This window comes from Dryobates pubescens, chromosome 9 (assembly GCF_014839835.1).
Source record: "Dryobates pubescens isolate bDryPub1 chromosome 9, bDryPub1.pri, whole genome shotgun sequence".
Lineage (NCBI taxonomy): Eukaryota > Metazoa > Chordata > Aves > Piciformes > Picidae > Dryobates > Dryobates pubescens.
The window spans coordinates 34833063-34849059 of NC_071620.1; the positions used below are offsets into that span (position 1 = coordinate 34833063).

The 15997-nt window shown below is 40.6% G+C and overlaps 1 protein-coding gene and 1 long non-coding RNA gene across 3 annotated transcripts in view; one reads left to right on the forward strand and one right to left on the reverse strand.

The window, feature by feature from the left end:
• LOC128897440 (uncharacterized) overlaps positions 1 to 15997 on the reverse strand; it is a 93746-nt gene that overhangs the window by 18795 nt on the left and 58954 nt on the right. The gene's annotated exons all lie outside the window — the stretch shown is intronic.
• Positions 1 to 15997, forward strand: part of CAP2 (cyclase associated actin cytoskeleton regulatory protein 2) — a 307559-nt gene that overhangs the window by 11617 nt on the left and 279945 nt on the right. For both annotated transcript variants that reach the window (XR_008462385.1, XM_009898088.2), the window contains exons 2-3: positions 293 to 417; positions 4413 to 4513. Coding sequence is in view for 1 of the 2 variants with exons in the window: in XM_009898088.2 (XP_009896390.1) it covers positions 294 to 417; positions 4413 to 4513 (225 nt within the window). In the remaining variant the exon portion in view is untranslated. The remainder of the gene's footprint in view (positions 1 to 292; positions 418 to 4412; positions 4514 to 15997) is intronic.

Sequence of the window (15997 nt, forward strand, 5' to 3'; positions counted from 1 at the left end):
TCAATTGTTCTACGATTCTGTGTTACAAAAGACAGTACATAAAAACTACAAGTTTTAGCATAAAGGGTGATCTAAGATAAGCTAAGATCTCGAAGGTCTTTTCCAACCTGGTTAATTCTGTTCTGTTCTGTTCTGTTCTGTTCTGTTCTGTTCTATTCTATTCCTATTCTATTCTATTCTATTCTATTCTATTCTATTCTATAAGATCAACACAACTGTAAGATGACACAGAGTATAGCATTTACTCCGAAGAGTCTAAGACAGTTTCTGTCCTTGGTGTTTTTTTTTTCAGAATGGCAGAGAGTCATGGTTTGATGGAGAGACTGGAGAAGGCAGTGACCCGGCTTGAATCATTGTTTTCAGATTCCCACAGAGCTGGTGGAATGGAGTATGATGCTATCAACGGAGTCAATGGGAGTAAGTCAGGTTTTTTGAAGTCTCTGTTAGGATAAAATTGCAAGCAGAGCATGTGTTTGTCTTCTGAGGGGGAGTGCAATCCCATTCCTTTGAAAGCCATATCAAAGGAAGTAGTATTTTTAAAAACTATTTTATAAATGTCATGTGACAAGCTTAGTTGTATGCACCAGAGCCTAGAAAGTCAAGATCTGACTAATCTCTTCAATATCCTGGCCATATTTCAAGCTTTGTCGCTCTTTCCATTTTAGCATTTATATTGCTGTAGGTGACTCACCAGCCACCAGCTGAAAATGTCTGCTTGAGTCCAATTAGCAGAAGAAATGAGACATACCCAAAATTTACAGCATAAATATTCCTAAAGAAGCCAGTAACATAAACATTGAAGGGTTTTGCCAGCTCTCTGAATTTCACAGTGCAGACCTACTTAATTATTTACTATCTTTAATCAAATATTCGTTTGTTTACAAGTATTTGCTGACTATAGGCTGCCACACATCCATGATCACCTTTTGTTACCTCTAGAGCTCTCCCTTCTCAAGTGGATCTCCAAGGCACAACACTGGAGAATACATCAAGAGTGTATCTTAATTTTTTCCACATCTTATCACCAAACAATATTTTTTCACTCCTTCATTTTCTGTTGTTCCTGAAATTTACAGTGTGAATAACCTTATAAATGTGGCAGTTCTAATGCTGATTGAAGTGCCCTTTCCTTGCTCCACAGCTTGTTTTATCATCAAGAATCCCAACACAAATCCCTTCATTAGCTTCACATCCTTTGCTTTCTGTATTCCTTGGCCCTTTCCAGCATTGTTCAGAGAAAAATACATCCCAGCATGGGCATAGTTGCTGTAGAGAAGCTGCAGAACAAACAAAGTTGCAGGCAGCTTCCTTACTGACACAGAAGCGAGTTGTGTGTCAGCTGCTTCATTGTCCCTGTATGCCAGCCATTACCCACCAACACATGCAAAGGACCTTCCCCACAGTCCCCACGTATGCCATGGGCCTACACACTGGCAGCTGCTGTGGAGCAGCTGATGGAGAAAGACGTGTTTCAATAGCAAGAAGGGAGCATCTTCCAGCAGACTTCCACAGCAGATGACTTAGGCAGTCACAGCAGGCTTACAGCCCACAGAAAACTTAGACAGCTAGTAAACCATAGTGAAGTCATGGAGAAACATGGCCTGTGTACAAACTGCCAAAGAAATCAATCACTGCTAGGAAATCTACATTTTAAAAATACAGGCTTCCATCCTATGCTGAATCCATTTAAGTCAATCTCTACATTCATCAGTCCACAGCTCAGTATTGCAGAACCAGAGTTGCTTTCAGAACAGGAGATGAATGTGAGGTACTTGCATGAAAAAAGCTGTATCTTTGGCCTAACCTAAGAGCTCACTCAGGTGAAAAGATTCATCCCCCAGGGAAGCAGAGCCTGAAAAACCCAATAGATCCCTAGAAGTACCCAAATGACAACCCTTGTTGGAGTGAGATTATAAAACACACCTACTAGGAGACTGCAGTAAGAAGCTGAGCTGAGCAGTACCAGGGGACACTTGCCAGCCTGCACCACATCCCCAGGCAGAGCTGTCTCACATGGGGACCGGGTAATTAGTTTTTGCAGATGCAGTTAGGAAAGACCGCACCAGTTCTTCACTTTGAGTGACTGATACACATATAACATCACGAACATCATGTTGCTGTGCTTCTGCAGAGGTCCACATAACCTCCACAGCAGCTGCAGAGTTGACAGTCTTACAGAACAGGGCTCTTTTTCTCCTTTAAAAGTGTGGACGTTTTTAAGTCTGTAGTGGAAATGGAGATACATTGCTTTCTTCTACCGTGATCTCCTCCCCTAAAAGACCATACCATAAGTAGAATTATTGCAAAAAAGCAACCTTGACTTTTCAATTAATACTTCTTTTTCAGAAGCAACCAAATAATGAGGAGGATGGGAGAACTGTACCTTTACTGTTTGTCTAAATGGCATTGTAACAGCAGGATCGCAAACAGATCATTCAATTGCTCTGCATGGCCCACAGCAAATTCTAGTAAATGCTCCTGGGAGTAAGCTGCATTGATCAGTGAAAAATAGCACAGTTGCTTTCTAGTTTTTCACAGGACAATTGCCATTTGGTGAATTGCTATTTAAAACTCTGCTCCAAAGTAAAAGGTTACAATGACTCTCTTGGAGACATACACAGATTTTTGACAAAGAACATAAATGGGCTTTGGAAAGCATCTCCACAACTAAACCCTTTTGTACACTAGGTCATTTGAGGGGTTTACATGCAAACACTTAGCATGGAAGAAAGCCCAGAAATTCCTCAAAATTAAAGGTGAGTGACATCAAGAAGACAAAACAAGCCTTGAAATCCTGCCCAGCTGACTAACAACTTTTTTTTTTCACACAGACTATTGCGAATTCCAATTGCCAGAGCCTTTCTTTTTGCCTGTCAAGGAGCCAGATGACTCTTGTGGAATAAAGAGGGCTTTCAAGATTATGAATTTGGACACAATTGTCATATAGTGCAAAAAGGTTAAAGAAACTCTCTGGAGATAGCCTGGTACCTCTCCAGAGCAGTCCTCAGTCTTCCTTAATGAGGGAGAGAGGCTGGGAAGAATTTTAACCTTGGTCTCTCAGATGCTACAGATGCCATAAATACACACATGCGTCACTCATGCTGGACCTGGCAAAGGTTCTGGGACATGAGGATATGTGAGGGAGTAAAGGGAGGGCTGGAAAGCATCCAAGGAAAGATTACTTTTGCTGTTTTAAAAGATACCATGCAAAGCCATTTAGAAGCCAAGTACATAAGAATCTGAGTCTTATCTTCATTTTCTGATTGTCTACTCTATCAAGAAACTGCTATGTATACCATAGCATTTTTATTCCCCAGTTAGAGCATCTAGTCTATATGTAGTCAATGGGATATACCATCTAGAAAACTCATTTGGGCCTTCTTTATTCAGTAACAGTTTTTCAAGGTCAGATAACAAAATAAGGAGAAAGCCACCATTTAAAGACAATCATGTTTATCAGCAATCAAGGCCAGGTTGAATGGGGTTTGAGCAGCCTGGTCTAGTGGAAGGTGTCCCGGTCCATGGCAAGGGGTTGGACTAGATGATCTTTAAGGTAATTCCCAACCCAAACTATTCTGTGATTCTATGATCAGGCCTTTGAAGAACTGAGAAATGCTGATTTTAGCACCTGCTATTTTAAGACAAAAGAGGGTTCCTACTACCTTATACATATGTCACCATTTAAGGTTTCACAGCAAAAACCCCACAAGACAGAATTTGGATTATACCCCTTTTCCCCTCCCTCTACCCCCTCAGGGAAAAGATAGGCAGAGGAAATAAGAGGTAAAAAAATGGGCTTGCATGGAATTGGAAGTGAAGAAAGTAGTTTTAACAGATAATAAAACATATTAATGGAACAGTGATGTACAGAGAAATTGAGAGAAGGGATATATACAGAGGTATGAAAACCCGATCTCGGATGGCAGTGGATTTCCCCACAACACGTGGATGCAGGCTTGAAACATGTGGATGCAGGCCCAGCCATGCTGAGGGTTACAGCAACCAGTAACCAGCTCCCCACTAGGCAGGAAAACAAAAAGCAAAAGAGTGAAAGAACTTCCTGTCCCCTTAAATAGAGGATAGGCAGGGAATAATACGACGCGGTGACTACTCTGGGGTTCTAGGGTCCACCTGCCCACCTGTTAACCCTTCAACTATAACAACGGAGTAAATCCTCTTCATGTTCCTAGCCATGTTCTACCAAGAGTAGTTTGGTCTTCTCCTTTCTAGCCAGGAAAGAAGTCATTATGCATCCTTTTTCACTGATTTCACAACTCCATGAGCACGCCAGAAATCAAGTTACAGCAATTTCCTCTGTTTCTATGGTATTTCTCCTCCATCTGCTACAAATAAATGTCCTATGCACTATGTACTTTATGAACCCATTATAATGGCTTGCTCTTCTTCTATAGGCATAGCACCATATGTTGAAGCCTTTGATAGGCTGCTGAATGGAAGTGTTGCTGAGTTTCTCAGATACAGCAAAATTCTTGAAGGTGATGTGAAGATACATGTAAGTATTTACTTAAATTGTTTTCCCATAATAGAAATTCAAATCTGTGTGATCAGCTTTGATTGCTGACTAGAGGAGACTCTTAATAGCAGTACTCTAATATTAGTTCTTGTCATAGTAATAACTAGCATAACACACTGCGGACATTTGGTTCAGGAAGGGCAAAAGGCTGTATGGATTCATAAGAAGATACTGTTCCCCTCTACAGCACTAAAGGCTGAATATTCTCAGCTGGAATATTCTGTGGCCAGAAAAATATGCAGTCCTGCAAGCTACTGGGATTTACACTGCAAGGCCAGCATAAATAGTGACAGCCAAAGTAACCTGTCTACTCACAGAGCTCTGGGATTATTCTGTGAACTGCTTTCTTTGTGGTGCTACGTGTTCTTGTTGGTAGGGTAGACTTTCTGACCTAGTTAGGCCTAGAAAATTGGAGGGAGGAAGGAGATAAGGCAGTTCTAAAGGATCTTTGTGTCTCTAAGGAAGTGCTGCACTGCCTTTTTATTTGAAAAAGCCTTTTCACCTTAAGAGTTGTACTGTCAGATTCAATAGATGCACTTTGTTCTTGAAAAAAAAATGAGGAAAAATGAACAAACTGGGGGTAGGGGAGAATTATGAACCTAACTGATCAGACAATTGCTTCCTGAAAATGATTGGTTCTAGCTTTAGTCATTACATTCATTAGAAACCATTATTTTGCAGTTGATTTCTCGATTGCATAGAGCTGAGAGATACAGAAGTAGATTTAGTACCAACAATAAGCATGGGAAAAATTGCATCTAACATTCTAAATTACTAAAACCTTTTTAGACTACACTATCTCTAAATGTTGCAATCAGTAAGTATATTAATTTATGCATTTGATACTTATGATTGACTCCATATACAAGATTATCAATAATTTATCTGCTGAGTTTGTAGATAATCCCTAGCATATCGCTGATGATAGTGTAATGCAAACTGTGATAAGGAGTATTTGTTTGGACTATGTGATTAGACAAGCAACTTTCCCTTACATAAAGAAACCAGTAATTCTGATAGCAGCCTACTAAAAACTCTGAAATCTTAGATTCTGAATTTACAACATGAAGCAGACTGTGGTTGCCTTATGCTCATGCTTATCACTGAAGCAACATCTGTGCTTTACCTTAACAAGTGGAACAAGGAGTATTTTTCTTCTGGGTGTCTTACAGACCATGTGTCCTCTGCATTATACTTGCAGCTGCTGTCTCTTTCACATAATGAGCTGAAGGGGAGGTTGTATTTTATTTCAAAAAACACCTGTTGCCTAGAAAAACCTCACATACCTGACTGACCAGAATGGTAATATGAGAGAAAGACAGACTTTGTATTATGGTAAAGAAGTGAGGCATTTAACATGATGGTTTCTGTGCTGATTGTTGTAAGGATTGTGTGGGTTGTGTTTCTGGCAGAAGGAAGAACACAGCCATAAGTAATATCTGTTGGGGAGCCCCAATCCTGTTTTGTCAGCATGATGAACTCTAAATACTCTATTGAAAGAGAAGGAAATGAAGAAGAGAGCTAACAGCTAGCTCCTGACTCTGTTAAACGATAGCAGCATGGTGGATTTTACAAAGATGAGTTTATCAAGGAAGAGTTCTGCTTAGACTCAATCTTGAGAGCAGCTTATTTCTCATTCTAATTACAGAACATGCAGAGGTGAATCTCTGATGTCAGCTGCATTAAAGAAATGCACTTCTACAAGACAGAATGGTTTTGGTTTCGACCTTGTCTAAAACAAAAGCTCATAAATGGCTGAGACAAGATCATTCTCCTGTCACTGTAGTATAAAGCTGTGGTGATGATATGGATATTTACATGAAATACAAAGTTCCCTGCAGACACAGGTTTTGTGAAACCACTTTCTGCTGTCCATGACATAACTTTAGAACATGTGGTGTCAGTGAAAATGTATGGTCAGCACTGCTGCCAACCGCTCTCCTTGGCCTGACATACCAGTGTCTTGGAGACTGTCACAACGTTTGCAGGTTATAACCAACCTGTGGCTGATGGACCATGTGTGCCAACACTAAGCCATTCTTCTGTTAGAATGAGGGACATTCAAAAGTAGTATAAAACAGACTGTGGGTCGAGTGTAGACAGATCTCTTATGCCCAGCAGATAGGATAGCACTGGATGATAACAGACCACAGAGACATAAGTCCCATCATTTTGCCCTACAGAAAATGTGTTGAGTGTGACAAAGCACTGCCCGTGGAAGACATGGTCTGCCTTCAGATTGTGTCCCAGCAAGGAAGCTGGTCAAGCAGGTTTGATAGGCTTTTTGCCCTGTCAAAGCAAAGCCAAGCTAGCCAAAGCAAAGGCCAAGAAGCACATTTTGGTGATGCATTTATTATGAGCTTCTTCACGTTGTTTTTGTTTACATGATATCCCAAGTGGCAGAACGCTTCGGCATGAGTTTGACTGATGTGCCTGATGAGACATAATGATAAGAAGAGAATGTACTAGTTTCACAAGAGAAGAACAGATAACATAAAATTTCCATATTGTGGTATTTTAAGTGGTACAGAGCAGAGCAGAATCACAACCCTCCTGTCAAATACATAGAGCAATACTTGCCTCTTTTTTTATTGTTTATTTGAAAAAAAATCTTTTAATCTCTCAACCCCACTAGCTGAAAGAACAGATTGTCTTGAATGATTCAGTTATGTTCCCTCTTCTCTCATCCAAGCTTTTTAGTTTGGAAAGGAAAACTAGAAATATGGATGCCTTCTTCCTCCTCATGTACGTCAACTTCCAGCTGCTGAAATGCAGAGCTCAGACAAAAAACTGACTACACTTTGGGTTTGGAGCATTCAGAAATACAAAGGCTGTTGGTTAACTTTCTGCCTACTGGGGGAGAATTTAGATACAAGTCATTACCTGTAACTACTCAAGATGGCAGAAAGCAACAATTCACAGCATGCTACCCAGTCTGCAGAGGCTCTCTGTGTGCATGCACTCCTTTGTTACCATCATGAGCAGGGGGAGCCATGTTCACCCCACAACCATTGTGCAAATGCACATCCCACAGAGTTTCTTTTCTTCATGTTGCATGAAAGCAAAGACATTCTCCTCTCCTCCTTCCAGGCCTAGTCCATGTAATACAGACAGATAACTGAAAGCAGGAGTTCTCCTTTAAGAGATATACATGCATTTTGCAAAGTGCAGCTCCAGTTTGGTCTATGAATGAAGTTAAAAAATCCCAGCTTCATCATTATTGCCAAAGAGCAGTTATCACACTTCAAATAGCTGTATCTTGTCTTGCTTGTGAGAGATGTTGAATTAATCAATGACTTTCATAGCCCTGAACTTTGAACAGCTTGTGCTGCTGTCTGTGATACATCAAACCCCACACTTTATTTTACCTAATCTAAACACAGGCTATCAAAGCCATTATTTGACTGATTCCTCATTAACAAGGCAATGTGCTTACAGGGCAAACAGAATGCACAAGTGTACACTCGTGTTCATCTTTTGTGCCCAGAGGCTGTGTGGTTTTAGGCATTGTGTTGAAAGTTGAATTAGAGCTCAGAGAGGAGGATGATGTCAACGTGCCTAAAGAGAAGCTTGTTGTCAGCCTGCCTTTGCATTTCTGTGATAGGTATTTTCTGCCACATGAAGTCAACACCAAACCAAGTAGCTACCACAGCACTGGGAAAACCACAATACAATTTAAAAAGACAATTGTTTTTTAGAGCATACAAAATGTGCTCTGCTGGAAGAAAGAGACCAAGTGTAGAAAACAGTACTACTAACCAGGAGGAGACTTGATAGGGCGCTTGGGTGCTTGTTCAGGAGGAGACTTGATAGGGTGCTTGGTTGCATGGTTTAGTTGATTAGGTGGTGTTGGATGATAGGTTGGACACAATGATCTTGAAGGTCTCTTCCAATCTGGTCTATTCTATTCTATTCTATTCTATTCTATTCTATTCTATTCTATTCTATTCTAACCACCAAAAGTGAAATAAACCCCACAAATAATCATTAGTGAGGAAAAAATAACTATGGATACCTATCACTATTACAGTTACTTTTACAATGCTAATCCAGCTTCGTTTCTCACGTTGTATGTGTACTACAAGATACTTCATAATGTAAGCAATAAAGAATGTTCACTACAATATGCCAGGAAAGAGAGAAAAGCAATATACACCATATAGCAAAGTGGCCAATCTAAAAATAGTATCAGTTTTAGGAGCTTTACAGCTTTTGATTGCTCTGTTCCAAAGGACTACTTCACTTGTGTCCTAGGGATTGCCTCTGTCTTTCAAAACAATCAGGATTTATTGTGGCAAGTTGCAGTGATGTGCAGGCATGGTTGCATGTGACACCTGAGTGGGAATAAAGACAGCTCCTGAGCGTGGAGAACCTGTCCATTGTAAGTCAAGACCAACAGCTTCTGAAAGTGTGGGAGTTTTTCCATTAATTTTGATCAGGATGCTTCTTTATTGACACTGGCAGTGCAGTAAACACCATTTGCTTGTCTTATTATTTAAAAAGGCAAGGAAGAGACAAAAGTCAAAAAGACTCTATTGAAAAATTGATGCTATGGTGGCCAATAGTGGACATTTAGTTGTGTACCACAGGCATGGGAAATGTGCACCTGCCAATATAGAGTGATGGGAATATATAGTGAGAATACATAGAATACATAGAATAAACCAGGTTGGAAGAGACCTTCAAGATCATCGCGTCCAACCCATCAACCAATCCAACACCGCCCAAACAACTAACCCACGGCACCAAGCACCCCATCAAGTCTCCTCCTAAAAACCTCCAGTGATGGCGACTCCACCACCTCCCCAGGCAGCCCGTTCCAATGTGCAATCACTCTTTCTGTATAGAACTTTTTTCTAACATCCAGCCTGAACCTCCCCTGGCGCAGCCTGAGACTGTGTCCTCTTGTTCTGGTACTGCTTGCCTGGGAGAAGAGACCAACATCCGTCTGTCTACAACCTCCCTTCATATGTTCCATATGGCATTGCCTCAGTCAGAAACATAAGAAACAGAAGCACAAACAGTCCAGGTCATCAACCTGGACATGTTTTCATGGCGCTTCTTTGCACGTAGAGTAGTTTCTAATTAAACCCAGAAAGAGATCTGTTGATTTCAAGGTAGTACAGTGGATTAGGCACCATTTTTTGTGTAAGTCCCCTAAAAACAGGGATTACATCTGTATGTGGTTACCCAGTACAAGGGGATTTTCTGATCTCCAAAGAAAAAGGTATCAGAATGATTTGAGTGGGGAAACTGTCCTGGGTTAACACAGCCTGCTCTTACAAGTCCCTCTCTCCACACACAGACAGGAGGGACACAACCCCACCAAACCAAAAAACCCAAACCCTCTGGGTTGACATAAAAAGTTTACTGAGATCATACACTATAGTTACCTGAGCAAAAACAGAGCAGCAGTAGATGCCAGTGATAAAACAGTTCCCCCCTGCCTCACAAGTACTCAGCAGCCAGAAGCAGAAAACCAGCACCCCAAAACAGGAAGCCTCTCATGTTACAATCTGAACTTCAAGCCAGCACTTTGATTTTGAAGCTGGCATGACAGCAGGGTGGGATTAAATATACCCATCAGCAGATTCAACTCAACCCATGACAGAAACCTTATATGCAATGGCAAAGCATGAAAACGCTGCCATGCTTGCCCAAGAATATGTTAGAAGATAACTTACTCATATGAAAAACTTCCAGTAGTGAAGGGCTCTTTAACTGACCAGATGAATTCAGGATAATATCCAGTGTTCAAACTAGACTTAAGCTTCACATTTTATCAATTAATGTAATTTAATTAATGACTGGAGCAATTAATTGAGGCATGCATTATACTTTCACTGATTTGAAGTCTAGCTAAGTTTGCTACCCTGTAAACAATTTTCATTGAAGCCACTTGAAAATAAATTTTAGTCTACTGACAGGAAAAGTGGTTTTGTGGTGTTTCTTTCCAGAAGTAGTGTATAGACCTAGAAGCATTAAGTGTCTTACAGGCTGAAAACCACTGCATCCAGCTGACCAAAAATCCTAAGGTGCAAAACTATTATGGTTAAATTATCCAGCCAAATGACAGCTAGCTTCAGTGTATGGACCAGCTGCACTCACAGCCACAAATACAGTGTGAGAGGGTCTCGGTGAGCCTGTTGCATAGTCATGGTGCAGGACATTTTTTAGTGTAAAGTCAAGAGAGGCTTAGGGAGAATTGGAGACATGGAGTTGGCACAGATCCAAGGTCCATGAAGAAGCCTTGAAAGAGTAATCCGAATCACAGTTTGAGTCGGAAGAGACCTTCAAGTTCCAACCCCCTTCCATGGGCATGGGCACTTCCTACTAGACCAGGCTGCTCAAGGCTCCATCCACCTTGGCTTTGAACACTGCTAGGACTAGAGCCTTCAAAACTTCTCTGGGCAACCTTGTGGTAAAGAATTTCTTTCCTACTGTCTAATCTAAATCTAACTTCTTATAGTTTCAAGTCATTACCTGTTGTCCTGTCACTACATGCCTACATGTCCCTCTCCAGCTATCCTGTAGATCCCCTTCAAATTATGGAAGGTTGCTAAAAGGTCTTCCTGAAGTCTTCTCCAGGCTGAACAACCACAACCCTCTCAGCCTGTATTCATAGACCTTTATGTTCTCTCTGATTCAAAGCAATCCAGGACTGGAAGAGCGTACATAGGTGGCACTCAGCTCAGGAATTCAGCCTTGGAACAGTGAGGTCTGTGGATCACTGTCAAATTAAACTCAGGAAAACTGAGAGAGGAATGGGGAGACAGTATCCCTGCTTTTGTCATCAGTATGAACCTCTTGTGATGAAAAACTCTTTACTGGCATCCAGTGCTCATGGTTCTCATTTCTCTGGCAAATAATTATGATTTTTCAAGTCAGAGTAGTAACATTCTTTAGGCCCATTTATTTCAAGATGAGAAATACACACCCATGAATGTCCAGGTTTGGGAGGTTTATGTTTGGTTTGGGTTTTTTCGTTTGGTTGGGGTTGGTTTTTTGTTGTTGTTGTTGTTGTTCTGTTTTAGTTTGGTTTTGTTGTTTGGTTTTGGGGGTTTTGGGGTTTTTTAAGCATTTTTTGTTTTGTTTTGGGACACACATCTCTGATGTGTGGTTGAGGTAATTGGTTGCTACAGGTTATGAGCAAGTCTTTTATTAATTTCCAGTCTCATTCTTTCCAAAAAGTATGTGCACACTCTTGTCACTCAGCCTGCTTGCCCATCCCTGAGCTGCTTTTATTTTGCTAGTTGGTGGTTGCAACTGTTTTGAGTGTATAGAAATGCTGGGCTTAGAAACTGAGAAGGCTGTTCATTGTAGTCAGCAAAAAAAAAAAACCAAACAATGAGCTCAGAATCTGGCTCTTCGGTCAGTTTCTAGTAAAAAGGAGTTGAGTGAATAATGAGAATTAAGCCACAAGGGAAACCAATGTGCAGTTTGAATGTTGTTTTAAATAAGCTGGGAGCACTGTCAGGAGTGATGAGGCTAGAATGTGGCCACAAATGTGCATTGCCTCTTTTTATCCAGTATGAATTGCATGATTAATATGGCCAGATTTCTGAACATTTCAGAGTCCATTAGGATAGATTAAACCATGTCACTGGCACTGATAACTTCTGTCAGTCTACTGATAGCCGTAAACTGAACTATGTATTTCCACCACTAACCTGAACTGTAAAGCAGTTCAGTTTTTGCTGTTTTCTTGCAGAAGTTCAATAATATGTTTTATTCTAAATCCCAGAACTGTAATAAAAAATATTGGTTTAGGATCCTGAAGTAGATCTTTGAGGCTGAAATACTTCCTTTTTGTTGCTTTAATACATGTGCTGTTTAAAAGACCACATCACTGTGCACATGGACAAACTACCTCAGCTTTCAGAGAGCCTGAGATTTCCTCTCCAAGTAAATGTAGGCTTTTGGTATTTAGCACCTCTGAACAGGAAAGCACGGTTCAGATGGGAAGAAACCTTAAATACCATTACACTGTGTCAGCTTTAAGCTTTCACTTCCTCCCATGTTAGCACATTTTGTTTGGGACCTGGGATTCTTCCAAGGTGATAAAAGTGGAAGTTACAAGGAGGCAGATTCTGGCACTTTTAGCCTTTGAGATGCTTCCAGGGAGCTCAGTGGGACTACTTGCAGAATGAGGTGGGCAATGTCACCAGTTGTCCTGACGTGTGAGAGACAGAACATACACAAAACCATTCCAATAGGAGAGCCTGTTTATCCAAGCTCTCTCAAGATAGTGCAACTTCTTAGAAATGAGTGGTTCTCCAGTTTTGGTATCAGGGAATTTGGTATTTCTCAGACAGAGAAAGTCAAGAAATCAGCTCCTCAGTACAGTGCCTGGACTGCTAGAATATTTATGAAGTGATACATCAACGAGTGCTGCAACCTTTTTAATGTATAGAGATATGCATATGAAACTTCCCCAGAATTGTATTTGTTTAATCAGGGATACATGGATGACATCCTAAAGCCTATGAACTCTTAAGGCCTTTTCTGGTATTTCCTTAGCATGGATTTGGACCTTCACTGAAAAGGGCTTCTGAGAGAATAGTTGGGGATAGAAAGTGAGAAGCAGACCTCAGGGGCCAAAAAGCCCATCAGAGGAGCAACTGGAGTGCCTGCAGCCAGTGCAGACAAAAACATGTTTGCACAGTTGATAGTGAGAGCCTCAGGTCACTGAGATCTCTGTGGTTGTCTAATGTGCTGGTTTACAGCATCTGTTCCATGTAGGAAATGTAGATTTGCCATTCCTCAGGGAAATGTGGTCTCTCCACAAGTAAGTCCATGGCACAGGCAACTGCAGCCTCCAAACAATTCTGAACTCAGATGTCCATGGGGGAAAAATTGAATTTTAAAAGTGATTAATCTTGGTAACAGCCAAAGTTTGGGTTCTGTCTATTCAGTACATTGTATATGGTTGCTATTTATTTAAGGGCTAATGCATGCATTCAGAGATACACAGTGTAGCTCCAAGCAATAGTCTAAACTGGAAGCTTAGGAAGTCTGTGAAATTTCAGTGTACCACAATTTCTGCTCCTCATTGAAATCCTGGAGAAGCTTTCCCTTCATATCTCTCTGAGAAACTTGCTTGCTTTTGCAGGCAAGTGGGGATGAAGAGCTCTCTCAGGAAGGTTGTAGCTACCTTCTGTAAATGCCTGTGCATGTCTATCTACTCTCCCTAATACCGACTCCCCCAAAATTACAACTCTCTCATGGCATAACCTTTGACATGTGATACAAATTATATTCCTGTAGTGCCATTAGTTATGTTTATTTTCCATGGAAAATTGCATACTTTTCTGAGTTGTCATTCTTTTACAGTGTTTCAGGAGTCCTGGGGACAAAACTGGAGGCAGGTCAAAAGCAGTGATCACCATTTGCTGTTACTCATACCCTAAAGCTTATAAAATACACTATGACAGATTATTAGAAGCTCCAGCCAACAATGGTTGCCTAGTATAGATTTCAGTGATGCATCCTTTGCACTGTAAAGAAGCCATTTGTTCTTACCATGTTTTTATGTTTGGTCTTTAAATGTTTGGCTGTTTTAATCAGCTCTTTGTTTCTATCATTATGACTAATTATATATGATAAAGGCAGACTATAACAGCACAAATTCTGTGGAGCTGAACAACCAATTTATCCTGGTTTTGTTGTGACAGAATTATTGGCCCACCATGGGCTGCCTGCTGCTAGAAGTATTGAGTTAGCCAGGGCAGCTGACCTTTGTTGGCTACAGGTGAATCCCAGACCAGAAACATCATGCTGAGTATTAAGGAGGAAGTTTGCTGACAAGAGGGGAGCCTGTTGCTGGAGCTTCCTGCTCACTGTCCTACTTAACCTCCTTACTCTGCTCCGCACCCTGCTCCTCACTCTCCTCTTCCTCACCTTGCTACTCTTCCTTCTCTTGCTCTTGAGGACTTCTTTCTTGTTTAATGGGACTTTTCTAAGTTTGCTGGGATGAGTATAACTTTATATACTCTATATAGGCATAGATATCAATTACCTTGCTTCATTAAATCTATTTTAATTTCAACCCACAGGTTTACTCTCCTATTCCTGATCCCCCTTGTCTTCTGGGGTCATCAAGTGACAGAGCAACTGCCTGAGTTTAGCCCCATATATGGGCTAAATGTAGACCAATATCTAGTCCATAGACAAGCAGCAGGGACTAGAAAATCAGGTGTTGCAATGCACCAATAGCATCTTTCATTTCTACTGATGTGGAGGCCTATAAATGTAGATCCAAGACTGTATGCTGTGCAACAAGACAGCTTTGAAATCTCCAGCAGATGACAGTCTTTGCAGAAGCCAGCAGGCTACAATGTAAATGGAAAACTTGAATTCTTGAACAAGTTAAAAAAACTGTTCAAAAAAAGAAAACAAAACCCACTTTAGTCTGTAAATAGAACACATCTTCAGCAGTGTGTGGACTATTTATTTTTGCACATGATTGTCAGTATTTTTTTATGCTGGATCTTCTGGAATCCCTAACTATCAATACACTGATATACTAACTATCAATACTACATCTGGTTTTGGAACCTGCCATGTTGAAGTTGAAATAAATGGAGTTGCAGATATATGACTGTCGTAAAAGATTCATAAAGAATTTGTGAATCTGGAAGACACAAAAGCAGCCTGAGCTTTAGGAGAGCATCAGCTAGTCAAGAGCTTTTGTCTGGACTTGCTCTTCTTTTCTGGGGCATTATTAGAGATGTTCTGGGAGAAGATGATCTACTGCATCTTTTGGCATAATCAGTAACTGCAGTGGCCCTGCAGCCAAATGCTTATAGCTCTTTGAAACAGCGACAAACAAAATAACTGACTGCTTCTTCTACCATGTTTAATAATTCATTATTTATCAAAGTTGACATTTAAATAGTGTTTGTTAGGCTTTAAAGTTAATAATTTCTTGAGATCAATCAGCACAATTCCTGTCACTTAGAACCAAGAGTTTAGAGAAAATTCTGGAACACTGGGACCACTTTTATTGGTGCAGAAGATGCAGAACTTGTATATTCTTTATCCAAGGCAATAATTTTGTAATTAATGTAAAAAACAACTGTCCCCTTTTACTCTAGTACATCTGTACACTCTGTGTTTCAGACACCAGCAATGATTTACCCCAAACAATTCTATCCATATGTCTTATGTCATTAGCACTGAAAGGTCTTTAAGACTTATATTGTTTGAGCTTCATCAGAGGTAAGAGCTCTGAGTGACTTAAGTCACAGTCAAGGCTGCTAAAAGTTAATGAACCTGGATACAGATGATACTCTGAAATCACAAGTAAGCCCAGCACTGTGCACAGTTGCATGGCACTGCATTTAATACATTGGCAGATGTAAACAGCTAGAAGGACCGGCACTGATATAACCTTAGATTGGTACTGGAGAGGCAGTAGCAATGCTGAGAAATTTTAGCAGAAATTCCCTAATATAGACATAG